The sequence below is a fragment of the Micropterus salmoides genome, unplaced genomic scaffold, assembly GCF_014851395.1.
Source record: "Micropterus salmoides isolate LMB-PRFRI ecotype aquatic unplaced genomic scaffold, ASM1485139v1 Ms_hic_scaffold_19, whole genome shotgun sequence".
Classification (NCBI taxonomy): Eukaryota; Metazoa; Chordata; class Actinopteri; order Centrarchiformes; family Centrarchidae; genus Micropterus; species Micropterus salmoides.
The window spans coordinates 9,497,003-9,524,718 of NW_024041039.1; the positions used below are offsets into that span (position 1 = coordinate 9,497,003).

The window sequence follows — 27,716 nt, forward strand, 5'->3', positions numbered from 1 at the left end:
TTTATAGCCAGAAAAGCCACCCCATACATATTTCTATTATGTAAACACCATGTAGTTTGTTTTTATTTTGAAAGTCAAATTATATGCATATAACAGCCATTTTTGTTTTGCATACCTGCAGTTACCTCGACCAGCTGCTGATCATATACTGTTGTCAAGTGGAAACTGAATTTGGTCCGGTGTTTTTCATTTCCTTGATAGCTGCTGCAAAAGCAGCTCCATTAGTGTGCTGCTGTCATTTGTGGGCACAGACAAGTCCTTTTAACATTGTGAGACGCTGCTGTGATGATTCACTGATGCAAACCGAGGAAAACAGGTTAGATGATCTTTTTATATTAATTATCTTTCATTGAAATATCAATGCATGTATTTTGTGCCATACAAGCTGTTCCTTTTTTGTTTATTTCATCTCAGGAATTCAACTTGTTTAACTAAATTATGAAATTGAAAAAAATGTAGTAACCAATATATAGCATTTATAGACAGTGTATTAACATATAATTTATAAAACAAACTATAATGTAAATTAAATTAAATTTTATTTATATAGCACCAATTCACAAAAACAGAAGTAGTTGAAAACAGATACACATTTATTAATGCATTTGTCAATAACTGTAACTCCTCTGGGCACCAATAAGATATGTACAACAGTTATCAATACACAGCAAAAAGTCATATAAACCATACCTTATAGGAAAAGTTATAATTGATGATAAAATTAATAAACACTTAAATTGTACTAATGTCTGCTTACAATGGCATTATAGTATGTTATAAACAAAAATTGTTTTTTATACTGCCTATAAATGATAAATAGGAGGACATAAAGAAAACTATTACCAAACAGACAATCCCTTGTCTGATTTTAATTTATTCAAGTAACATTTTGTGCATTAAAACTGCAGAATAATCAGTACAAAAATCAGAGATATAATAAGTTCAGCTGTGACTCAGGAGATAGAGCAGGTTGGCCGTTAATCGGAAGGTTGGCGGTTCAATCCCAGGCTCCCCCTGGTTGCATGTTGAAGTGTCCTTGGGTAAGATGCTGAACCCTGAATTGCTGGCTGTGAATGTTAGTTTCTGTTTGAGCACTCTGGTGAATGCAGATGTAGTGTAAAAGCGCTTTGAGTGGTCGAAAAGGCTATACAAACATAATCAATGTCAAAACAACATTCATTTGAAGATACCTATTAGATCTATCTAACTCAGACCTTTGAAGCGTCAACTTTTTGTACATTTTGGGCACATTTTTTGTTATTTTAAATTGAATAACATTGTATAAAGGAATCACTCCTCTGTCTTAAGGTTTTTTTCATTTTTTCACCATGAGCAGGTTTTTGGGAGAGTTTATCCTTGTCTGAATCAAGGGTATTAGGATAGAGTTTTGTGTGCTGTACAGATTGTAAAGCCCTTTAAGGCAAATTTGTTTTGTAATTTTGGGCTATAAACATCAAATGTGTCCCTCTGTAGGAATTGTTTTCTTTATCTTTAATACTGTACCCAACTATGGTGACTTTAGGGAGAAAGTTTTGCTCGTTTGCTATTTGCCTTGTAAGCCCAAGAAAATGTGATACAAGATACAATTTAAACTTTGAAGGCCACAATTTGATCTGCTCCCTTTGTCTGCATAAAGTTGACAGTTCTATTTATAAACCCAGTTGGCCAACCTCATCCTCTTGCTGGTGTGCTTGATGGCACATGACAGCTGTAACTGTCATCTTGGAAAATGGCGAAATCACGTGGGGCACTAAATTTGACTGTTGGCCTGCCAGATCTGCTGGGAGCCTTACTGATTGCTGTGCGAAAGCTCACAATTTTAATAACTTTGTTCACTGATTTGGGTGAAACTGGAAAATATTTTATGGAGTTTCTAGATGGACAGGTAACGAGTGCACACCTAGCAGCCCTGTTAACTTGACTCTGCCCGGACTGGGAGCTCGAGAGGGTTCGAGTTACGTGGGAACCATAAGGAGGGTCTGAGCTCCCATGGAATCAGTAAAATCATGCATCTGTGGGGGTCACTAATACATTTACCAATTATTTTGAATCACAAATAATGTATTTTTCATTGTAATTAGCATTATTTACATTAACAACATCAACAGGCTAAAATAAACATGTTTTCCAAATGAACTATGCTGCGCACGTCATGACTGCACTGCGCCTTCAGCCATTACGGAGCACAGTAGCCTACAATATTGACCTAATGATAATGCAGGTTGAGACCCTGCAACCCTTGAACATGTACTCAGTTGGAAGAAGCCACTACCTGCAAACATCATCTTATAATGAATAGAAAGTCATAGTTTTAGACTAGGTGAGTTACAATGCCGTTAAAAAAAAGGCCACCACTGCTAACAGGCTAGCCTGGCATGCATTAAAAAACAAAAAACAGGAAACCAAGACACTTTTACTCTCAGAGAAAAAGGCTTGGAGTGCATTTGGCGGATGATTGGATCAATGGGACTGTAAGTCAGGCTATTAAAACTTAAACTTTGTTGCAATATCACAGACATGAGACATGAGAGACAAAGTGTTGGACTGTGTAATGAACAAAGAAGTCTCTGTCTCTCCAGGCTCATTATTTTTTTATTTTGTTTATTTATCTCCACCCTTTAACATTAGTGGTATTAGAGAACCCCACAAAACTCAGATTATAACTTGAACTCCGGAGCTCAAGCACCGGAAGAGTGTTGATGTTTACGTGATTAGCACAGAAATTTCGACCACCAGGAGAATGAGGTTTTTAGGCCTGGGCTCCCAGTCCCAGTCCGGGTAATGTCAGCTAGCTAACAGGACCTCTAGCAGCACGGCTAACAGCAACTACCGCAGACAAACCGAACAACCTCCAAAAATGTGTTGTCCTGAGCAGAGTAGTCTCACAGAGCCAGGCCTACAGTATCTCCACACTCTTAGTGCTGTGCCAGTGCTGTAGAAAGTGCTATGAGCAGATCAGTTGAAGAGACAGACTGCCTAGCTGATGTCAGCTAGGCACAAAAGTAAAAAGAAGAAGAAGCTGGAAACCAAGTATTTAGAGCAGTCAGAGGTTTTTGCTCAAGAGAGACATACATATATTTACCTCATTATTTTAAACTTTGGCTATGTTTAATATAAACAGCCCACGTTAACATTGCAACATTACAGATATAACAGAACATACAGGAAAGCATAACTGTTCCAAAATATATATATGCCTACGTTGTATCATCAGTCAGTGCTCAGACAGAGGCCAAATAAATGACTTCCTATGTATTTGATTATTTGCAGAAACAGGATGTGGACCTTTATATTGCTTTACATCCTAGGACAAAACATCTGTCAGGTACATCAATATCATAAGATTGCACATTAAATATAAAAATTCTAAATAGCAACATTTAACTGCATTAAATTAATTGATTTTCTTTGGACTTTTACAGGCTACTGAAGGTAAAATGATTTTGAGTTTCAAAATGAGCAATTTTTCTGGCGTAACATTGTTCTTAAACTTATTTAGTGTATGTGATATTTTGTCTGTTTTGCATTTTTCAGAATATTCAACACAAATGTATTATGTTAAACTGACAATTGATGAAAATGCAATCGACAACATAACTCAACTGATAGAGAAACCTTTTGTGTATGACACCAACCTGCAAGTTAACAACCTAACTATAACAACAAGTAAATGTTTTTCTATTATTTCAAATACTGCTTATGTTCTTAATAAATTTCAATGAGGAATAACAAATTGATGCCTGAGCAAAACTATTATATCTTTTTTCTAATCAGCCTGTCAGAATGTCTCAAACAGCACAGAGTGTACCTGCAAGCCAGGCTACAGATGGAGTGACAGCGTTTGTAAATCTTATCAGACATGTTGTCGCGAAACCTGCACCTTCCCTCAAAACTTGTCTCACATGTGTATTTTAAACACTTCAGGTATTTGGTATTATTTACTGTGTTTGCATGTGCAAATGTGTGTGTATTTGTGCAAATCAAGCATCCCAAATTGTTCCCAAACTTTTTTCTTCACAGTTGCTGTCAACGGATCCCTTATTTTGAAAGGAAATACTTATGCCAATTGTCTGACAGATAAAAGCACTATAGAGTTTCAGACTTGTAATGACAATTTGACAACTCAGGTAAAAACAAATATTTTTCAAGAAACAGCACATTTAGCAATAACCTTTATCAGATCAGGAGGAATGTAATTAATGTATTGTCATGTGCCAGTATAAATGAAAAAACTATTGTGAATGATTTTTTGCCTTTCAGTTAAAAAGTGTTTACAGCACTTTGACAGGATTTGACACCTTAACAATTTTACAATACAGGTATTTGTTTTGTTTCCCAAATCAAATAATTTTGATTTTTTTTCCCCCTGTTTACAATATGTGACTGAAATCTGTATTTTTTTTCTTCACTGAAGTGTTGGAAGTGTCATTGCAACTTTTCAAATGATCATTGCTTATGGAGTCAATCCAAATGATCTGATTATCAAATCAAGCACACTCCTGAACAGCAGTCTGTCAGCATCACTTGATTTGGTGACTACAGGTAATTTTATCCAGTGGAAGGTGGGACCTAATTTTAAAATCTGGATTGACTGATGGTTCGCCTTGTCTATTGTTTAATTAAACATTATTAATTTAAATCAGATTATGAGTCCTAATGGTGATCTCCTGACTTATCATTTAGGCCCACTTATCTACTGAAATATCTCCACATGTACTAAATGTATTGGAACAAAATGTGGGACAAACATTCATATTTCCCACGGGATGAACTGAAATATCTTTGTTGATTCCCTGATTTAAAACCAGATTAATACCAGCACCAGCAGGTTCGCATTATTTTTGTACGTACAGCCTCACAGACCTACTGGCATTCCTCCAGACTCTTAGTCAAAGTTACACTGATCAATATCTTTGTATAACAATGGATCAAATGTTTAACGTAAAATGTATATTGCTCTTGCCGAACCCACAGAACAGCTGTTCTCAGCAAAAAAAACTTTGATAAATCCACTGTACACAGCAGACAGACAAAGTTACAGACTATCTGGTGAATCTTTAGCATTGAGAAGCTACAGAGCCAGATGATTTCCTCAGGAGGCTAAAATAGAGTTAAAAGAGAGTAAATATTGAACTAATATTCATCAGGTGGGCAGACGTGTCTTCATTAATGCTAATATTGTCATTTAATGCAGAGTTAAGTTTGAATGAAAGTTGAGATCCTTTTAACTAAATTATGACTCCATCATTAAGGAGCAGCTTATTGACTGATACTTCTTTTTCACCAGTAGTTGTTCCTTAAAATGTCCCTGAAATTCATTTAGTGTCAAAAAGTTGAAGGATATAACAAAGTTAATAGTTTTGTTATGGCTTAAGTGAAGTTATAGTATAGTAGACTCTAAACCTCAAAAAGTATTCACTCACAGACCGACACAACCAATACTTTTTATATGTAGCTTATCCATGGTTTCTAAACTAATTCAACTCTCATTTTTTTGCAGGTGTTGTCACTTTAAGCATGCCAAATAACCCTGTGTATTACGACTCAAATCACAGCCTCACATGCACATTACAGAAGGACCTGGACATTATACCAACATGGCAGCTTAATACAACAAACAACACATTTCAAATAACTAATGGCACAGGGGCAGTGGTGACATGGACAACAAGGTCAACTAACATTGAACTTAAACGGATAACAGAACTCTGGGCAGGTATATTTGTTTCAGCCACTCTATTAATATTTTACATATTTAGCCTGCCAGCTGGCTTACTGTGGGTGTGTCAATGTGTAATCAGAGGTGGGAAGACATTAAGCCCATTTACTTAAGTACTGTACTCAAGTATGCCTACAATTTTGAGGTACTTGTACTTTAGTTGAGCATTTACCATTTATGTTACTTTACACTTCAACTCCATTACATTTGTCTGACAGCTTTATTTACATTTTTACACCTGCATATGTGAAAAAATATATTTAAAGGCTTTGTGGCTCCAGGGGGAGCTGAGTGAAATCTCATAATTGCCTCAGGTGATGCCACTTGAGTCAGTGTCGGTTTGGGGTGAAGACTACAAGCTTGAAAAAATTTAAAAAATGGATAAAATGGTGTTCCTCATCTCTGCATGAGGCTAGCGGTTTGAAGCTACATTAGCTGCTTCTAGCACTTAATCGCCAACTGAACTGTCTGCAACTGAGCTGCACTGGGAGTTTGACAATCTTATAGGAGTGCAGTGCCAAACCAGCGGACTACTTGTTCAGTTATTCTAGGTTTAAATTACTGGAGAAACATTGGCTAGCTAAGTGAGGTGGTGGGACTGGTTTGTGTAAAATACTTTGGTTTTCACTGTGATTGTCTATTTTTCTCACAAAGAAAAACACAATCACAATAATTTGAAAAATGCTATTTCACCACTGGAGGAAGTATTTGCATCTTTTACTTAAGTAAAGGTAGCAATGCTACAGTGTAAAAAATATACCTTTTTTTTCAGTCAAAGTCAAAGTCGTGCATTCAAAAATATACCAAAAGTTAAACTCCTCATTATGCAGAATTTCAGACTCATATTAGGCTACTGGATTATAATTAGTGATGCATTAACTACTAACTAAAGCTGTCAAAAAATGTAGTGGCATAAGAAACTACAAAAGAAGAAGTGAAAAGTAGCATAAAATGCAAACACTCAAGTACTTCAAAATTTAATCTAAGCATAGTACTTGATTAAATGTCCTTAGTTACTTTCCACCACTGATAATCACATAAACGTTCTACACATAATGGATTTAACGCCCTGTAATCCTTTTTTTCCCTTAGGAATGTACACATGTGACTATCTTCAACAATTAAATTCAACCAGTATACGTCACCAAGCCAGCGCATTAATGGACGTATGCCTCCTGCCAAAAATTAACATCTTCCTGGATCCACAATTTCCACGCTGCAAATCTGATTCAGATATACTGACCGTGACTACAACGTGTCAGATAGAGAGTAGCACTGAAAATTATAATGTGACATGGAACACTGAAGAAATCTTATCACAATTGCTACCAAAAAATGGTATTTAAATTTTCTTGTGTTCATGTTCTTTGCCCATTCATTTAAATGAAACCCTGTGCAAACTTGTTATGAAAATACATGACATGGTTATGTAATCTTTGCAGGTTCCTCAGGTGTTTATACAGTTCAAACATATGTTAAGTGTGGCGACCGTAACGCTATGCCAAAAGTAAGATGCAATTTTGTGAACAGGTGCAATCAACAAAGAACTGCTTCGATTAATATCAATATCATACAAGGTATGTTTTAGTATTAGTTAAAATATTGTCAGAAAATAGTGGCTTCGTCCGACATCACACCCATATTTTGTTGCAATTTATTTAATTTTTGCCATTTTATTTCAGTGTGCAAATTCTCTGTTTACATTTTTATGTATTGTATATTGAAAGGAAAAGATATAATCCATAGCATGTACATTACTTTTAGCTGAAAATCTTGCACAATTCTTGTGCAATGATGAATCATGCGTGTCTGAAATCTCAATTTACTGCCCACTCTTGGGGAAAGAAATTATAGAAGACAGGGGTTCCCTGGGTCATCATGAATCTTCAAAGTAAAACAATGTCTACAGGCAACCATATGTCAAATATCTGAGCAGTGGAACCAAAAAAGAGATCTGGGAGTCTGTCAAATATTCTAAAATAAATATATTATAACAATATAATATAGCAATATAAAATATTTTAGCCAGTTGAACTTTTGATCAGTTTTTCTTAAAAGTGGACATTTTGAGATAAGAAGGGAATGTCTCTGAGGTCACCGAAGAAGGCCATGGGATAGGGCCAAAAGTCCTGAAGGTACGATGAGATAAAATAATATTAGTCTTGATTTTTTTCATTGAAATTAGCAGCTTTTAAAATAGCGTATTTAAATAAGCAATAAAAAGGATATCATAAAATGAAGCATTAAGTACATTAAAACACTTGTATGTATGTTATATAATATACGTGCAGTATCTGTAGTAAACACACTATAGTGACAATGTAATAGAGATAATAATTTTCATTATACAGCACAAGGCTGCAAAACTAAATAAAATCTGTAGTTCCTTCATGCTACACACACTACACACGTACATAATTAATGTAAAATATTGTAACATATAAAAATAAAACAATTTATACAGTTATATACATACACGTATACACCAAGAACATTCTGCAGTGCATTTTTTTAATTTGCGTCTGGGGTGAATGTAAACAGCAGCAACCAGATGATAACATGGTTTCATCTTATAATGTTTAATATGGTTTCATCCTGATATTAGCAGTAAATAATACTGCTTTCCCAAAGTAAATAATACTACTACCACTCCCGTAGCAAACTGTAAGTAAATTTGATTCAGAATATTTTTTCACATGTGCTGAATTAACTGACCCTGTGACCCGTTTGGGGTGACCTGACCCCCAGGTTGGGAACCACTGGTTTAGGGAATAATTAATGAGTAAACGAGGGTGTGATTTCGGACACAGTGAATATTTATGAATATTTTATGCCTCAGTAAACTTCTTGTTTTCCTGAATTTAACTTTGTACAGGTATTAGTTGTTTTAATTAAATGATAAATCAAGAACTTTTCTTCTTCAAAACAGAAAATGATCCATTCTGTAAAGCTGAACTTGACTGGCAAGACACCAAAGCTGGATTCTCTGCAGTGTTACAATGCAAGGGCTCGGCTGGACTGAGAACAAGGAACTGCACCACTGAGTAGGGCTGCATCTAATGACATCTAATGACTAATAATCGTTTGGTCTATATGTTGTTCAAAAATAGCAAGAGTCCAGTTTAGAGTTTAGTTTTTTACCTCATCCAAATCAAGGGTCTAAGGACAGAAGGTCTTGTATGCTCTACAGGCTGAAAAGTCCCCCGAGGCAAATTTGTCTTTTGTGATATTGGGCTGTCTATAAAATTGACTTTACTTGACAATTAATTGATGAATTAATTTTTTTGTTAATTGGCTAATTGTTTCAGGAGTAAATGGGAAAAGGAGGTTTCAGCATGTGTCAACCAGATCTTGAACAATGTGCTGCAAAGTTCAATTGTAAGTCTTAATTTTCATAACTGAAACTTATACAATGATATCTCCATCATTTGACAGAAAAGACACTGATACAAAACCAACTCATATTAGCAAAATATAAAGCAACACATTAAAGTAGCTATTCAAAAGCTTTTTGGGCAGATAGAAATTGATATTTTTTCAAAAGGGATTGTCTAGCTTTTATGCATTAGTCAGCCTCAGCTTTTTGGAGATGAAATCCTTAGCTGACGGTTTACATTTAATCATCACCAATAAATCATTACTGTTGTTACAGATTGTTGACATTGGACTTGGCACAAAAGATGACAACGCTGCAAATGTACTTGCCCTCTTTAGCAATGTTACAAATAACACACAGAGTATCAACACTTTCAGCAATATGAATGCATCTGTTCATGTACTCTTAACTTTGAGTCAAAAACAACTAAATCCAAATGAATCTGCATTTAAGGTAAGTATTACTGAATCTTTGATTATCTTTGTTGAATGTTTTAATGGGTTTCAATAGATATGTTATTGCTCTTGACCGAGGCACTGGCTAAAAACTGGAGTTGGCCCCTGGGCGCTGGAGGTTGGCCCACATACTCCTAATAGGATGGGTTAAAGGCAAAGATTGGATTTCACTAGAAGTTGTATTGTGTATGATTGTGTATGTGACAATAAACTCCGTGTTCTTCTTTTGAAAAGGGAATTAGCCTACTTAAATGTGTCACATAAATTTATAATCCTTAAGATTTTTAATGAAATCAAACCTCATTTTTGATACTATTTATGGGCAGTACTTTTTCTGAAACAGCCATGAAATGAATCTACATTCAGTAATGCCTAGTTTTCATTGTTAGTGGTGTCCACCATTCCTGTGATGGATACAAATTGCCTGAAATGAGGCATGTACAGTGGGTACGGAAAGTATTCAGACCCCTTTAAATTTTTCACTCTTTGTTTCATTGCAGCCATTTTCCAAAAATCAAAAAAGTTCATTTTATTTCTCAGTAATGTACACTCAGCACCCCATCTTGACAGAAAAAAACAGAAATGTAGAAATTTTTGCAAATTTATTAAAAAAGAAAAACTGAAATATCACATGGTCATAAGTATTCAGACCCTTTGCTCAGTATTTAGTAGAAGCACCCTTTTGATCTAATACAGCCATGAGTCATTTTGGGAAAGATGCAACAAGTTTTTCACATCTGGATTTGGGTATCCTCTGCCATTCCTCCTTGCAGATCCTCTCCAGTTCTGTCAGGTTGGATGGTAAACGTTGGTGGACAGCCATTTTCAGGTCTCTCCAGAGATGCTCAATTGGGTTTAAGTCAGGGCTCTGGCTGGGCCATTCAAGAACAGCCACGGAGTTGTTGTGAAGCCACTCCTTCGTTATTTTAGCGGTGTGCTTAGGGTCATTGTCTTGTTGGAAGGTAAACCTTCGGCCCAGTCTGAGGTCCAGAGCACTCTGGAAAAGGTTTTCGTCCAGGATATCCCTGTACTTGGCCGCATTCATCTTTCCCTCGATTGCAACCAGTCGTCCTGTCCCTGCAGCTGAAAAACACCCCCACAGCATGATGCTGCCACCACCATGCTTCACTGTTGAGACTGTATTGGACAGGTGATGAGCAGTGCCTGGTGTTCTCCACACATACCGCTTAGAATTAAGGCCAAAAAGTTCTATCTTGGTCTCATCAGACCAGAGGATCTTATTTATCACCATCTTGGAGTCCTTCAGGTGTTTTTTAGCAAACTCCATGCGGGCTTTCATGTGTCTTGCACTGAGGAGAGGCTTCCGTCGGGCCACTCTGCCATAAAGCCCCGACTGGTGGATTGCTGCAGTGATGGTTGACTTACTACAACTTTCTCCCATCTCCCGACTGCATCTCTGGAGCTCAGCCACAGTGACCTTTGGGTTCTTCTTTACCTCTCTCACCAAGGCTCTTCTCCCCCGATAGCTCAGTTTGGCCGGACGGCCAGCTCTAGGAAGGGTTCTGGTCGTCCCAAACGTCTTCCATTTGAGGATTATGGAGGCCACTGTGCTCTTAGGAACCTTAAGTGCAGCAGAAATTTTTTTGTAACCTTGGCCAGATCTGTGCCTTGCCACAATTCTGTCTCTGAGCTCTTCAGGCAGTTCCTTTGACCTCATGATTCTTATTTGCTCTGACGTGCACTGTGAGCTGTAAGGTCTTATATAGACAGGTGTGTGGCTTTCCTAATCAAGTCCAATCAGTATAATCAAACACAGCTGGACTCAAATGAAGGTGTAGAACCATCTCAAGGATGATCAGAAGAAATAGACAGCACCTGAGTTAAATATGAGTGTCACGGCAAAGGGTCTGAATACTTATGACCATGTGATATTTCAGTTTCTCTTTTTTAATAAATTTGCAAAAATTTCTACATTTCTGTTTTTTTCTGTCAAGATGGGGTGCTGAGTGTACATTACTGAGAAATAAAATGAACTTTTTTGATTTTTGGAAAATGGCTGCAATGAAACAAAGAGTGAAAAATTGAAAGGGGTCTGAATACTTTCCGTACCCACTGTATATAATCCAGCATAATTTTATATCCATGATAACGTCTCTGTTTACTGCTTTACACCATTAAGTTATTACTAATGCAAACCAAACCTTTCCTACTGCTGCTGTTGCTTCTGCTTCAAAAGCATTCAACTGGTGAATAACATTGTAGATTCTATTATGCACAAGCCACAGGACATTCAATTTCTCACTGCGCTAACCACAATCGTTAAAAAATGTGTCATGTGCGGTCATTTTTCAGTTGTAAGTAATGCAGGGCCTAATGGAACAATAAAGATTAGCTGAAGTGACGGGCTGCACACCTTTAAAGAAAGAGAAATTAAAAATCCTGTGTCCCTGTGTCACTTGTTAATCTTTCTCTTGTTACTTGCAAAAAATCCGTCAAAAAAAGTACAATTATTTTTAGATTAAAGTTTGTCTATTTACTCTTCCTGTAAAACATACAGATATTTTTGACTCATACTGATCTCAGGGCGGTTACATAAATGAATCCAATCAAATGTGATTTGGGGCCACCGACACTGCCCATTATATAAAACTCTGCTAGATACCATTACCTCATGTGGGTAGCTGGCAGAGCAATATCATAGTAAGAAGTTTGAATTCCAGCTGGCAAAAACTTTATTTACATTTCCAAAGAATGTGATTGAGGTAGCTGGCAGAGCAAGGATTAATTTAAGGATTATAACTTGATGATTCTTTTGTGTCAATATTGAGTGTAAAATATTTTCCATGTATATGTGTAACCCTATAATTATTTTTCATAATTAATACAACCAGGCAAAATAATAACTTTGAGCAGACATGTACTTCAATCAACCTGAAATTAAAACAAGCTGCTTACTTTTCAGGACTTTCTGGTGTCATCCAGCAATTTGCTCGAGAAATCTCTTGGAAATTCATGGACGGGTGACAACAACGAAAATGTGTCATTGGCTGAGAAATATCTGAAATCTGTTGAAGAATTAATTAATGTGTCAAACATAACAAGTGCCCCTAAACAAACAAATATACAGGTAGCCGTACCAAATTGCTCACTGCCTACAAATTGTATCAGCACAGTGTTTAATATCAGCGTCGCTCTTAATAGTCAAGACCGTGGCAATGTAAAAATGTCTGCGTTTAAAGAACTGGAGCAATATTTTCCCACCAACAGTTATTTTGGGGAAACACCAAACAGCCACGTTGTGTCAGCAACTACTGAAAGATCATTGGGTCCAGCTAGGGTTGAAATTACATTCCCTTTGCTCCAACCAAGGCCACGCAACGTTATTATGACGTGTGTCTACTGGAACTTCAACACATCTACGTGGTCATCAGATGGATGTGATTGGACGGGGGCAACTAATGAGGGACAATGCGTTTGTCGGCATTTGTCCTCATTTGCCATTCTAATGTCAAAGAAACCCTTGGAGATCACTGCATTAACTGAGATAACCTACGCTGGACTCTCCGTATCAGTCCTGTCACTCACTATCACCCTTGTGATAGAACTGATCGTCTGGAGCCATGTAGTTAAGACAAATACTTTATATTTACGCCATACTGCCCACGTAAACATTTCTCTCTGTTTGTTAGTTGCAGATTGCTGTTTTTTAGCATCTTCTAATCCACGTGAAATTACAGCAATCTGGTGTGTGACTTTTGTGGTGGTGAAGCATTTCTGTTATCTGTCCATGTTCTTTTGGATGTTGTGTCTGAGCTGCACACTTCTTCACCAAGCAGTTTACCTGTTCCATAATGTGAGCAAAAAAAACTACCTGAGGTTCTCACTGGTCGTGGGCTACGTGTGTCCTTTGCTTATTGTTGTTATCACATTTCTTACCAATAATGGGGATGAAGGCAAATACTACACTTCAGAGACCTGTTGGTTGGTTTATTCTGGACTTCTGAAAGGGTCTATCTATACATTTGTCATACCAGTCGGTATAATTGTTTTCGTCAACGTGTTCTCCATGTTGGTGGTTATCATGAAGCTTTTGGATCATCCTAAGAATACAGAAAAGTCTCATGAAAAAGAAAAAAAGGCTGCCCTAACTGTCATGAGGTCAGTTATTCTTCTGACTCCAATCTTCGGTGTGACTTGGATTTTTGGGTTTGCTGTAATGCTTCTAGACCTCACATCTGGACCCGTTGCCTATGCAGCCAACTATGCCTTTACCCTGCTGAACGCATTCCAGGTAAGGTCAAGATAATCTAACTACACATCTGGACCAGTAAAAGTATTTCTTGCTTAGGAACCTCTGTTGTTTCATTTGCAGGGTTTGTTCATTTTGTTAACCACTTGCCTGGGGGACAAACTGGTAAGGAAGTTTTACTTCGCCAACCTAAATCATAATGTATGTTTCATTTCTGGATCAATTATATTTCAGTAATGTGTTACTTTAGAAGTAGACCAGCACCAGTAGACCTGCTTTTTTTCTTGAATCGCCATTCAGCAGTTATATCAACCAAAATTTAGTAGCTGCAATACTGCCATATTTTCAGCAACCTAAGTAGATGGGGAAAAAACTTTAAAAGGATAACTTAACACCAGGGAGAAAAGGAGTGTTTCACTGAATTCTCTGGTTAAAAGTTTTAAGTCTGTTGCTCCTCTGATTAGGGCTGGACAAAAGCTAAATATATTACGACCGATATTGAACATCTGGATAGTTGTCATTGGTTGTTAAAGCTGTTCTCAGATTAATTTTATGGAATCAGTCAGTTTTCTTATTTAAAACAGTGATGACATTAATTTAGGCCATTAAAAGATTTACAATACTAGTGATAAAGTCCACTTAGTTTCTTGTCCAGCCCTACCTCTGACAGCATCTATTGGTGTCACAGTGTATTGACACACCCTGGAGTACACTTCTACATCAGTGCAGCAAGGTGAGATATTAAGAAGTTCAGCATTTACACTGGTGTTAAGTTGATCTTTAAACTGAGTTCAACATTTTGGGAAATACACTTATTCACTTTCTGGTCCTATAAATATGAAACTACCAGAAGCCAATTAGCTAATCTTAGCATAAAACTGAAGTCTAAAAACAAAAATTTATGGATTTAGGGGGAGCTGCAGGAACTTTAGGAAAACACTGCTCCTTGCCAATTAATAGTCCTGAAAATAGACCGCTTGAAGACTACAGATTGTAGTTTATTATATTTCTATTATATTATTTTGTACAGATTAAACAAACAAGATGTCTTCAATTGTGAGCTTTCCCAAAATGTCTAACTATTCAATAAAGGATACATACATTCCATACATTTTACTATAAGTGCAAAAAGCTCAAGATTTCTTCACATTTTACAGTGAAGACAATTCTTGGGAATTTTTAGGATTTGTGGTCACTTATGGTGCTCTACAACAAAGTCAGGGAGTGTACAACACACTGTCATAAGTTAACTGTGTAATTGGAAATGTTACTAACCACAACCATTTAGTATAGCAGCATTAAAAATGTTTTAATTCCATTTTGACAGACCCGTGAAGCCCTGCTGAAACGTCTAAAATGCAAAGTAAGTGCACTAAACTGAGTATAAGCAAATGTAAAATACCAAAACGGCAACTGATTAATTTTACACAACCATCTCCTCTGTTCGCCAGGATCCAATATCAACTACTGACACCTCCACAAAGTTTGAGTCATCTGTGAGCAAGTGAAAATCATCTCAAATTTGTGCACTCTTAAATCCAAACAAACTACATTTTACACATAAAACCACATTAAATAGCAATCCCACAAGGAGTTTGCGGGCCTTCCTAGGGATTGTTGCGATTGTTTTGCAATGAAACTGTAAAAACTGTAAAGGTAGAGGTGATTTTTTAGACTGTAGAATTATAGTTGAATCATTAAACAGTCCCTCCAGGATTTCGCAGGCCTAACCCTAACCCTAACCATGCTTGCAACTGACAGGGGTGTGACAGCCTGTGTCACAGTGAATTGTCTCCTCAGACGTCCTCCATGTGAAGTGTTTGTCAATAGACGATTTCCTTTTATGTTTGACCACAATACTGTAGGTTTTGCAAAACGGTCTTGGTAAAGAAGATCCAGAGACTGTGTTTCACAGTCCTTTTTTTCCCCCAGCAAATGTGAGACGTTGGTATGACACGTCTGATGTGTTTTGTAAACAAGGAAGTGACAAGCTCACGTTTGACAACGTTTTGCAGGAAACGGCGATGATAGGTCAAATTTGCTAAAAAGTTGCGGTGATTGGTCAAAATCGCAAGTTGCGCTAAATTCATGGGGATTTGTTGAATTTGTGTTAATAGTTGCGATCACAAAATCCTAGAGGGACTAAATTAGCGACATTCCATTTTGTCTGATTTTACTGCTATTACCAGGGATCCAAGGATTTTTTAGGTGGGGTTGTATGCTGTACTTATCCATAGTTAGTGTAATAGCTACAGTGGTGGTCGGCATGCCCGGTTTGGACTTTGGAGAAGGAGACGGGAGGACAGGCACAGAAACTAAGCAATGTAGCCTATAATCTTTATTTGTTATAACCACTACTGTAGACGGGGACAGCAACACTGAAATAACCCTTTAAAGTCCACTGTGCAATGTTGTAATGTTTGTTTAATAGATATTTGTGTTTCTGATTAGAAACTCCTTACTGTATTTTTTGTTTGTTGCTTTAAACTATATATCAATGTCAAATAGACAAGCAATGCAGTATATTAAATGTTTTTCATTACTAAAGTGCTGAAATGCCACAGAAACACTGCAAGGATGTACAAGGGAGTTAAGCTAGCATCTGGATGTTGCTTTTAGCGATCCCGTTTTCTTCATTTTCTTTGCCCTGTTCTGCCCACTCCTCATCTGTGTCATCCATTGAAATCCCTTTTTCAGCTGCCAACTTGCGGTAGGCCTGGCATTCGGTTTCTGCACTGCAACATAGAAAAACAGGATAATTTACTTATTTTCTGATGTATAAAGTAGGTTTCTAGATTATTTGGCTGTGTATTTGAAAGAGAAGCTTTGTAATCAAAATAAATGTTCAATTAAAGTACGACAAGTGTGAAAATTATTTTTTATATGGAGAGGTATGATTCACAGAATGAAATAAAAGTGGTGGAAGATTTGGAAAATTCGGATTTGTTTCATACTTTTTGAGAAATCGAACGCAGTCCTGGTGTCCATATATTTCAGCTATCCGCAGCGGTTTGTCTCCACAGCAGTCCTCCTTGTCTATAGGGGCATGAAGGGAATGTAGCAGCCGCAGCACGGCCAGCCTGCCGGACTCTGCAGCAAAGTGTGCAGGGGTCCATCCATGCTCCGTCCTCAGACACGGCCTGGCTCCATGCTCAATAAGGATCCTCACCGTCTCTGTATGTCCTGTGGAAAAGTCATCACAGTGTGATCTGACTTAGGCATCTAAGAATCTGGTGATTTTTAAATCTAATCCGCTAAAAACAAATTCTTATTTACTGTGGTAAAGGAAAAGAAAATGAAAGAAATAAGAGGAAGTTTGGAAGAAGCAATATAAAAACCCAGTACATTTAGTAATGCAACAAAAAGTGTGCTACACAATAAAGGCACAATCCATTTCATAAATGTGAACAAACGAGTATTAGAGGTGAAATAATTAATCACTTTAGCAATTAGCTGATATACAGACAATCTCTTGGCATCAAACATGATAATTGACGTGTTGGGCTCTGGGAACTTGAACATAGCCATTTCAAGATGTTCTGATATTCTGAACAATTAATTGGAAAAAAAATTCCATCAAATAACTGATAATGAAAACAACATTTATCAATTCAACACTCGGGAAAGATTGGAACAAATCAATCCCGAACTGACTGACAGGCTGAAATTATTGATGTTTTCTGATGCTGTACTGTAGCAATATGGACGAGTTGTTTAAACATCAAAACACAGCAGTAAAAAAATAAAATGATTATTGTGCTTTCAGCCTCAACAACATAGATGTGCGATTTACCTTTGAGCCTGTAGCTAAACTGTAACTTAAAGCACAAATTATTTGACCAAGAATCAGTTACACATAAAATACATAAAATAAGATAATGTCCCCAAAGGAGGAAAAGCAGAAACTCTATGAAACTGTTCATTTACATAGCATTTTGGACACCCATTCCCCGTGACAGTATTTCAATGGTGACCTGTGTAAAACTAATGATATTTAAGACCTGCAGGTGGCAGGAAAAAAACATATGATAAGTTTCCACCGATCCACTAACTACCTTTAGCTGCTGCCCAGTGAAGGGGTGTCTTGTAGCTCCAGTCGATGTCTCTCTGATTGGGATTGCATTTATTTTGCCCCAGAATCTCCTCAACTTGATCGAAATCCCCGGCTGCTGCTGCCTGGTGCAACTCTGTCATTTCGTTACAAACGCTGCCTATAGCAACAGTTGATCGACACAAGATGGAGCCCAGTGCAAACTTCAGCCTGCTAATGCTGCCACCTGCTGTACATGGGGATGAACATTAAACCAGGACATGTCTCATGTACACGACACACGGGGAAGGGCATCCTAAAGATAATTTCAAGTCTAGGAGAAAGATTAACGTTAGCTTTTTAAAACGTTTGTGAAAGAGGATTTTAAGCTAAAAGACTGTTCAGACATTCAGACCAACATGGCGGGAAAAAAAAAGACTCTCATAACACCTAGCTTACTTTTTAAGAGCATTTGTTAAAAATGTTCAGAAGCTTGCAACAAGAAATGCTTACAATTGAAAATGCCTTGAGAAAGGTTTATTTTCACAATAACAAAACATGCAATGCAATTAATATATAGATGAAATTGCATTGTCCAAAAAAGTAACTCCAGCTAGAAAAACAAGCTAATGATTATAAAATGACCTAAAAGGTGCAAAATAAAACAAGAACTATAACAAGTTTATCGGTTTTCTCCCTGTGAACAAAACAAAAGAGGAAGGAAGACAAATCAAGGATGGTGAACATGGTAAACATCATAAATGCATTTTAGCATTGTCCCTGTGACCCTGTTAGTATGTTGATGTTAGCACTGAGCTCAAATCATGTCTGACCAATGCATTCTCATCTTCTGTGCTGACTCAGCAGGGATGATTAATTAATTAATTAATTATTAATAATTAAATGAAAAATGTTGATCTACAGGAGAAACATATGAAAACAATTACATAATGCTTTACTGCATTATATTCCATTATATTTTAATATTTTGAATTGTCACCTGCCGCCTGAAATTTATGTTTCTGTTTAGCTAACATTACATGAATAAAAACATTTCCACCATAAAATGTAGAAAAGGCAGAAATTGGTTCAAGAACTTTCACCAGAATGCAGGAAATAAAGTGTTTATTGGCCAAAATAACCAGTTCTCCTGGTTATACATTTCTGCATTGAAATTTTTCTTTGAAAGAGTGCACAAATACATTCTCATCTTATTCTTGTGAACCCAATATTGTAAGTGTATGTCACACCCCTAATCTGAGCCCCTATGTTCCTTGTCAACACAAAGTTACACATACATTAATGTAACCACATATTTTTAAAAATACATCCATATAATAATACACAAAAATACACAGTAGCTACAACATTTTTGCATAAATGTATAAAAAGGTGTAGTAGTGATAGATAAAATCTTGAAATGTTGACAGATCTGTTGGACTGTCCTTTACCTAAACATTTGAAAGAAGATGACCAAAGAAAGACCTGTAACTCTCACGATAAATGAAAATCAGACATGAATACTTTTCACAATACTTGTGTCAAAATAGTGTGTTAGTTATTATTTGAAGTACATGATGTAACTTCCTTAATTTAGCCTCAGACCACAGAAGTAACATGAATCCAAACCTGAATTATTTAACACTGTACCTGGTTGTTCCTGAAGCCTGCACTTTCTGGCAAGATATCTTAACCACACTGGCAAACACGTTATTTTCTTTGGACCAAGAACTTTGTTTAATCTAAGTGTTAAGCAATCACATGGGAATCCAACTCCCCTCTCAGATGGTTCTCAAAAATTAATAGCTGCATTCCACTTGGGGAAAAACAAAACAAAAAACACAGTCCTAGTAATTGATATAATTAAACATTTATTTAAAGATTTAGCAGCCTTCATCAATGATGGAAGTGTAAAAAAAACCAAATCATTGTCCAACTTTAAAAACATATCTTTGTAGTGTGTCTTGTCTCCGTGGAATGCATTTTTTAGTGTGGGTTGGGCTGGGGACGGGACATAAGTTTGCCTTTGTTTGAACCTTGGGGCGCTTGTTACTGAAAGTATTTCTTGATGAAAACACCAGAACTGCAACTCCGATTTAAGCTCCACTTTCATATCCAAATATCATCACTTACATCAGAGCAAGGAGTCTGTCTTTTGTAGAGATTAGTATAGCTGACACAGCCTGCACAAGTTCATGTTCAAATGTATATGTACAATTCATTTGAAGGCCTCATATTTATTTATGCAAGTATTGTATGTTTATTTACATAAATTAACCACATGGTAAGCTTCCTTTCATTTAGTTATTAATGTTGGAGTTGATCAAACAAGTCATGTCACAACTGGGTGTCCACATGGGCATTTATGGGTCCAGATCTGAAACAAACACACACCTAGATTAGATCACATTTTATTAAATTTATTTTTGGTGAATTTAGATATATTTATTTTTAATTTCATGTAGATGCTACAATCAGCCATTTGCCATTCATAAAAACAAGTATTACTGCGGTAGGTTTTTATCCCATGAGAACCTTCATGACATGTCTTAAATGCCAAATTGGATCTAAAACACAATCTACAATTCATTTGAAGTTTTTTTTGGTTCATTTAACCCTGGTCCACTAAATGTGAGAGATCAAATGACATTAAATAAAACTAGTGGGAATTACATTAATTAAAAACCTAATAAATCTAAATTAGCAACAGGACATTTCTAAGGTTTCAAAAAGTGGCACCAAGTATAGTCTACTAACCTGATCCCAAATTTTCTGCCGAGGCATGGTCTGTGTCCTGTCCTTTCCAGTATTTTTCCATCAGTGTATTCACAACCGCTCCTTCACACTCTATTTCCACTGTATATTGAGGAACTGCAATCTCTGAATGGTCATCCATGTTGAACACTGTCACTTTGAGTGGTTTATCAACCAGAAGATTGTAGAAGTCTTCATCAACTTCGTCATCCCAGGAGCCCTTGGACTGATCAAATCCATTCAAAGAGCACAAAAAGGCCTGAGGAGCCTCATCCAGCAGACTCTGAGGAAGTGGTCTCACATTCTTGAGGTCAACATCAGACTCATTTCCATAGTCAATAAACACAACGTGGACTGCAACGTCACTTCTGTGAATTACTTGAGCTCGATACCACTGTTTATCGCTGGAAAACAGAGCAAGGCATGGACTGCCAGGACCAAGAGTCTTGGGGAACATTATGTCCTGCTCTTCCTGTCCTGCTTCCTGAGCAAGCCTTGAGACTTTGTTGAGCTCCTCTGTGTTGGCATACTGACACCAGAAGAAATGGGGTTCCACAATACAAGAGGCGTATACCTCTTCTTTTTTGTTTTTGAAAACGTTTGGCTCCTTGTACAGGGAAGTATTCATATTTCTTTTGGAAACACAGAAATGTGTCATGTTGGACTCTGTTTGACCAAACTGGAGTAAGTTTTCATTCGGAGGGCTTTTTATTGAAGCGTGTTCTTTGGCAACTGGTTTCCAGTATTTCTGCATTACTGCATTTGCAACCACTCCCTCACACTCAATTTCCACTGCATATTGAGGAACTGCAATCTCTGAATGGTCATCCACGTTGAACACTGTCACTGTGAGTGGTTTATCAACCAGAAGATTGTAGAAGTCTTCATCAACTTTGTCATCCCAGGAGCCCTTGGACTGATCAAATCCATTCAAAGAGCACAAAAAGGCCTGAGGAGCTTCATCCAGCAGACTCTGAGGAAGTGGTCTCACATTCTTGAGGTCAACATCAGACTCATTTCCATAGTCAATAAACACAACGTGGAATGCAACGTCACTTCTGTGAATTACTTGAGCTCGATACCACTGTTTATCGCTGGAAAACAGAGCAAGGCATGGACTGCCAGGACCAAGAGTCTTGGGGAACATCATGTCCTGCTGTTCCTGTCCTGCTTCCTGAGCAAGCCTTGAGACTTTGTTGAGCTCCTCTGTGTTGGCGTACTGACACCAGAAGAAATGGGGTTCTACAATACAAGAGGCGTATACCTCCTCTTTTTTGGTTTTAGAAATGTTTGGGTTCTTGTACATGCAGGAGTTCACATTTCCTTTGGAAACATCAAGGTGTGTCATGTTGGACTCAGTTTGATCACTCTGCAGTAAGTTTTCTGTTTGAGGGCTTTCTGTAAAAACATGTTCTGTGGCTGGTTTCCAGTATTTCTGCATTGTGTCATTTACACCCATATTTTCACACTCTATTTGCACTGAATATTGAGAAACCTCAATCTCTGTATGGTTTTCCATACCAAACACTGTTACTCTGAGTGGTTTATCAACCAAGACATTGTAGAAGTTGTCATAAACATTGTCATCCCAGGAGCCCTTGGACTCATCAAATCCATTCAAAGAGCACAGAAAAGCCTGAGGAGCCTTCTCCAGCAGACTCTGAGGCAGAGGTCTCACATTCTTGATGTCAACATCAGACTCATTTCCATAGTCAATAAACACAACATGGAGTGTATTGTCAGTTCTTTGAATTACCTGAGCTCGATACCACTGGTTGTCATTGGAAAAAAGAGCAAGGCATGGGCTACCAGGATCCAAAGTCTTGGGAGTCATGTCCTGTTGTTGATGTCCTACCTCCTGAGCAAGCCTTGACACTATGTTCAGGTCTTCAGTGTTGGCGTACTGACACCAGAAGTAATGTGGGGACACAATGCAGGAAGCAAATACATCCTCTGTCTTGTTTAGAGAAATGTTTGGCTTCTTGTACATGTAGATGTTTATATTTTCCTCAGGGCAAGGAAGGGAAGGTTGTGTAATTTCTGAGTCACTGTGGCCACCTTGTTTGAAAGTCTCTGCCAACACAGTTTGTTTTCTTCTTTCATCCAGTGTCTTTCCATGTTCCCTCTCTGGTGCAGAAACATTAGTTGTGGATTGTAAACTCATCTTTAGCTTGTCTGTAGTACACATCCCATTGCTGCTGTGGATTTGACTTTCTTCTGTTATGTCTTTTATTACTGATTTGTTCATGAGCTCTTGCGTTAAACAGTCCTCATTCGGCACACAAACGTGTTGTGAGCTGTTAGAGAGCGGCTGGTCAGTCTGCTGAACACCAACAGTCGTCTTTTGTTGGATCTTTGATAACCTCTCTCTGATTTTCACATTTACATTCAGAGATCCATCAAGCAGTTCGACAATTAGCTTCCCATTTGCCTCTTTTGCTACCACAGAAATTGTGAAACTATGGCCAATCGCATAATCTGCAAACCAATGGTTGACTTCCTGTGGCACTTCTGCAGGGACATTGAACAGTCCGAGTGGAACAGCCTGCACGGGAACAGACCTGGCGATACATCTTTCAGGGGGAAAGGGGCAAATATCAGATTCATTTACTGCAAGAGTCTGACCATAGTCCACAAAGCGCACTGTAAGTTTTGGAGACATTTCTACTATTTGACCTCTGTACCACTGATTATCAGTGTACCTAGCAAAGCAAATGCTATTAGGTCCAAGTGGGTGATCTGTGCACTGTGGCTGGCCAATTATATGGTGGACATTTTCCATCACTTTATTGAATAAATGAAAATTCCTGTTCAGTTGGCAGTAGAAGTGATTCACATTTTCTGAAGACGTTACCCACACCTTTTCTTTTCCACCCACCTCAATATTGTGTGTGGAGTAACTGTATGCATCAGGTGGGACCTGTGGTGGAATTTGCATGTGAGCGTCAGCCTGTGCACATTTCTGAGCCAGAAGCTTGCAAGCACTGTCAGACATTGTTTCAATATCTACTACGTTAAGCAGCAGATCTTCTTCATCAGTCGTTACAGCTTTTACAATGCATTTCAAGCCACTGTTTGACGAAACACCTGAATTCACAAACTTCAGAAACTCTGGTAATGCAGCATCAGTCCATGTGACGTCAGTGGGATTCTTCGGATTGAACAAGCAACACTGAAAAGCCTGTGCATTCAGCCATAAGAAAGAGGGATCAATGGGATGCACATCTCGCAGAGGGACTTTTCGAGTTTGACCATAGTCTATAAATCTAACATCAACAACAGGGGAGTGGTGGCTTGCAACAATCCTTGCTCTGTACCACATGCCATTGTCTGGATTACGGGCGACACAAGTGAACTCAACAAGTGGCTGAGGGTGAGCGGATGCATAGTGGTTTTGTAGATCTTGCATTAGGCGTCTAAGAGAGTCACCGTTTTCTGTTGTTTGACACCAGAACTTTTGTAGACTTTCAATGTAAGATACTTCTACATTGACACTCCTTCCTACAGTAAACACATTGTCATCACAAGAATTTTGCACCTCAGAGGGGAAACCTGTTGAAAGATGCCCGTTGCTCTGTATTAGAGGGTATGGATGCTCTGAGCCATCTTTGATATGAACATCATCAGCGCCAGAGGTGGATACATCATTTGTCCTGCCATTGACTGCTACATTCTTGGTTCCTGACAAAGTTTCCTCAGGTGAACCATTAACAATTATGTTGATTTTGTTCTTTAAATTCATGCATCGTTTGTCTCCAAGTGAACTGAGAAATGATGAGGGAATTGGTTCATTCTGGACATTTGAATCTTCAGTATCAGAGGGTGGAAAAAGTCCGGCCTTCTCTATAAAACTACCGTTTATGCATGCACCATTAGCTGCATAGAGAGTTACATAGTAGACATCTTGTGGTATATTGTGGTGAACAAACTTCACTGTGACTGTCTGGTTCAGGAGCTGTGATTTCAAGTAATCTGTCAGGTCTTTAGTCCACTCAGTGCCATTATCTTTTACACCATCAAGAGAACAGGGATATGTGAAAACTGGCATTCTCAGGAATTTTCCATGCAGTGGTTTGATGTCTCCATCTGCAACTAATTCAGTTTTTCCTTCATCCACATGGAAGACTTCTACAGCACTATCGCTCATCATGTTTTGCTTTAATAACGAGCGATGCCACCTGCCGTTTATCCCTCTAGCAGCACATGGATCCCCGCAAGTCTGTGGTTGTGCCTCTCCTAAATCTGAGCTCCCCTCATAGTGCTGCTGCATCTGCTCTGATAATATCTTCACTGCCTTGGAAAAAATGAGGAGTGTGCAAAAAATGTTCTGTGGATTAGTTACCTCTGTCACTTTAACAGTTTCAAAAGTGTCAGTTAAGAGCTCTGGGTAAAAGTATTGTTCATGCTTCTCATGTTGGCAACTAACATTTAGATTCAGCTCCTGCGTTGTGCGCTCAGCCTCAGAAGTTACCCCTTTTGGTAAATGAAGACATTTCAGTACAAGACATTTGAACTCGTCTACTGGTATCTTCTTCGCCACTCCAATCTTGCACATGTGCTTGGAAACAATTGGTAAGTCAAGGAGAATGGTCCTGTCTGGCATCAGGACATGTTGAACATGTCCCTTAAACTTCTTCCCAGGCAGAGACTCCAAAAACGTTGTGGCTCTTTGATGCCAGTTATTCTCAAGGGAGAGGACATTTGCAAGTATGCATGTTTCAATTTCAGGACTAAGTAGAAAAATGTCACTCTGGCCCCATGCTAAAGCTTCACTTGTGGTGATATGGGGGCGTCCCTGGTCAATTAGAAAAAGATTGTAAGTTTCACTTTGAATTGATACAATCCGAGCTCTGTGCCAGGTGTCGCTGATGTGAACCAGACAGAGGTCTCCTGGCTTTCCTTCTGATCCATTAAATTTCTTTTTAGGAATCTGAATGTCCTCTCTCACCTGCTCATAAATATGCTTCCTTCCATCATCCATATTAACCCATAATTCCACAAGACCACAACTGGGGTTTAGGTTTACCCTTGTGATGAGAACAGGAACTTCTGATCCTGGCGTTGGAAGCCCAGGAATTGAACACATTGTGAAGCGCAGAGGTTAAATATACCTGAAAAGTAGAAAAATAAATGTATTAATGTTAAAGAAAAATGGCCTTTCAGATCTCATCTCTGCACTTAATCTGCTAAAATGGTAATTTAACTTACTCTTCATGTCAAAATGGCTTCCACATAATGTTTGATAATGTCACTAGAGATGTACTCTCATCCTGCGGCATTGGTATTGGCTGCCTTTAAAATGCAATGTTATTTAGATGATTGTACAATTTGACATTCTAATGATGTTTTTATCTTAAAGTAGCTTATGTCAAAACTGTCAGCACTGCAACTACCATTATTATTTAGTAGTCACACAGCCCATCTGACCATTACATGGTTTGACTGTCACTAAGAGCACAATTATGGCCCTTTAAGAGAGTTACTGTGGGTAACTGTAAGTCAGTGCTAAATATTGTAAGCTGTGAATATAGCACAGTTATTGGTAGGCCGGTGTTCTGTTATGTCTTGTGTTTGTACGGCAGCTGAAGAGGAATACATCCCAATCAAATACATCGTCTCTCCACCAGCGCTTGTGAAGGAGGAGACTTTAAGTGAATTTTGCTGATGATACTTAGGTACTTTTACTTTTTCTGTACTTTAAGTCTGAATTCCGTACTTCAGACTTCTATTTTTAGACTATGATATTTCTCCTTTTACTTAAATTTTTTTTTAAAGGATCACTTTAATTGTAAAAGTGTGATAGGCAGTATGAAGTTTACAAACAAATGCATCATAGAATAAGGAAGCATGTAATGTGAACACATGTCAAACACAGGAAACCTGCAGCTGCAAAGAGGAACACTGGTCACAAGTAGACCACCACCAACACTGATGGCTAAAGACTTGACAAAATATTTGAGCACTAAACACTGCAAACTAGGCAAAGAGAGAGAGGGAGATGAATCAACAGCTCTGCCAGCTTCAAAATAAAACATTTTTACCAGGTATGAACCCTAATTTTAACTTCATTAAAGGTCCAAGTTGTCTCATAAACTTCTCACAATCACAATCTCAGAATCCTTGTGTACAGCACCACAGGTTTAAAAGGTTAGTTTTTAAACCTTTAGATTTTTTAAATCAATTGTTATTTTAGGGATCCATCTAATATACAGTGAGCTACAGTAATACTGTAATGCTGGCAATCATATTAAACATCATATTTACACTACTGTAACAGACACTATATTGCAACATTTTGACAGTAATCAGAAAGTAATATTTTGATGTAATTAGCAAGTGTGTGTTTATGGTGCTCACCAGGGTAATGATGAAATGCTTGCTGGTTGACACAGAACTGAAATATTGTGCTAATATAAAGAGTCTGAGCCAGGGATTTGTGAAGTTTTTTGCACTTTGTAACTAAAAACTGTGGCGCTTAAATGTGAAATTTGGGCTCTTTTTGTACAATCAAACTCTGTTGTGAATCAATTGAGCACTCAAAATGCTGTACTACTGGTAACACGTGATTGCCTGTGTTTAAAATGATGAGCAATCTCCACAAATCATAGTTATTTCACAACATAATTTACTAATCCTAAAAGAATGACACAGTAAATTTCCTTATTAGCTCTAATCCTTCAGTACAGTTGCAAATCCAGCTCCTCGTGCAAAATCGCTGGTATTGAATGACATCCCTATCAAAGATGCGTGCTTAACGCCATACACACCCTTCACCTCGCTTTCCAAGGGCTGCTACTGGTCTACACTTTCAACTCACAACTTGCAGACTGTTATATCATTATACATGAGTAGATTAAACTTTTCTCACCGTGTTTGGTGCAGCCGACTCATCGTTTTTCGTGTTTCATTGCCTTGAGTTGGAGGCGGGCACTAACACCAGCGTTTTAAAGTGTTTCATTGCGCCGCATTTTCCTCTGGGCAATTATTATTATGCCTCAAAAAGCAATATATAAAGAAGACTGTTTATAATAGTTTAAATTGGTTTATATTGGTTAAACACCAAATGCTGCACAATTTAATGTTGAAGTTTACCTTCTCACCTCTATATTCAAAAACAAAAAACGTGTGTTGTGGACGCACGCACAGGTAGGCAATGAGCCAATCAAGCAGCA

The 27,716-nt window shown here is 37.8% G+C and overlaps 3 protein-coding genes across 3 annotated transcripts; 1 reads left to right on the top strand and 2 right to left on the bottom strand.

The window, feature by feature from the left end:
• The first annotated feature begins 137 nt into the window (after nucleotides 1–137).
• On the top strand, nucleotides 138–16,617 carry adgrf3a (adhesion G protein-coupled receptor F3a). The gene is made up of 18 exons (XM_038728381.1): nucleotides 138–316; nucleotides 3,271–3,325; nucleotides 3,423–3,432; nucleotides 3,535–3,666; nucleotides 3,775–3,924; nucleotides 4,021–4,127; nucleotides 4,261–4,319; nucleotides 4,415–4,542; nucleotides 5,501–5,716; nucleotides 6,812–7,057; nucleotides 7,162–7,296; nucleotides 8,649–8,763; nucleotides 9,028–9,097; nucleotides 9,372–9,548; nucleotides 12,474–13,802; nucleotides 13,884–13,925; nucleotides 15,088–15,123; nucleotides 15,212–16,617. The coding sequence occupies exons 1-18, from the start codon at nucleotides 297–299 to the stop codon at nucleotides 15,266–15,268; spliced, it is 3,084 nt and encodes a 1,027-aa protein (XP_038584309.1). The 5' UTR covers nucleotides 138–296; the 3' UTR covers nucleotides 15,269–16,617.
• On the bottom strand, nucleotides 16,167–18,091 carry LOC119910033 (ankyrin repeat domain-containing protein 66). The gene is made up of 3 exons (XM_038728382.1): nucleotides 17,816–18,091; nucleotides 16,715–16,943; nucleotides 16,167–16,495 (listed from the first exon to the last, which is right to left on the bottom strand). Exons 1-3 carry the CDS (start codon nucleotides 17,952–17,954, stop codon nucleotides 16,351–16,353), a joined length of 513 nt encoding a protein of 170 aa, XP_038584310.1. The 5' UTR covers nucleotides 17,955–18,091; the 3' UTR covers nucleotides 16,167–16,350.
• Nucleotides 18,092–18,898: 807 nt separating this feature from the next.
• Nucleotides 18,899–27,593, bottom strand: LOC119910034 (tudor domain-containing 6-like). The gene is made up of 3 exons (XM_038728383.1): nucleotides 27,413–27,593; nucleotides 20,548–25,655; nucleotides 18,899–20,167 (listed from the first exon to the last, which is right to left on the bottom strand). Exons 2-3 carry the CDS (start codon nucleotides 25,628–25,630, stop codon nucleotides 20,154–20,156), a joined length of 5,097 nt encoding a protein of 1,698 aa, XP_038584311.1. The 5' UTR covers nucleotides 25,631–25,655; nucleotides 27,413–27,593; the 3' UTR covers nucleotides 18,899–20,153.
• Between the last annotated feature and the right edge of the window lie 123 nt (nucleotides 27,594–27,716).

Bases quoted from the DNA above. Each gene is read 5' to 3' on its own strand.
- adgrf3a (XM_038728381.1), top strand. From the start codon at position 297: ATGCAAACCGAGGAAAACAG. The intron at 317-3,270 runs GTTAGATGATCT...GATTATTTGCAG, and splicing joins ATGCAAACCGAGGAAAACAG to AAACAGGATGTGGACCTTTA. The intron at 9,098-9,371 runs GTAAGTCTTAAT...CTGTTGTTACAG, and splicing joins ATGTGCTGCAAAGTTCAATT to ATTGTTGACATTGGACTTGG.
- LOC119910033 (XM_038728382.1), bottom strand. From the start codon at position 17,954: ATGACAGAGTTGCACCAGGCAGCAGCAGCCGGGGATTTCGATCAAGTT. The intron at 16,944-17,815 runs GTAGTTAGTGGA...ACTTTTCCACAG, and splicing joins TCACTGGGCAGCAGCTAAAG to GACATACAGAGACGGTGAGG. The intron at 16,496-16,714 runs GTATGAAACAAA...TCTATGTTGCAG, and splicing joins TGCGTTCGATTTCTCAAAAA to TGCAGAAACCGAATGCCAGG.
- LOC119910034 (XM_038728383.1), bottom strand. From the start codon at position 25,630: ATGTGTTCAATTCCTGGGCTTCCAACGCCAGGATCAGAAGTTCCTGTT.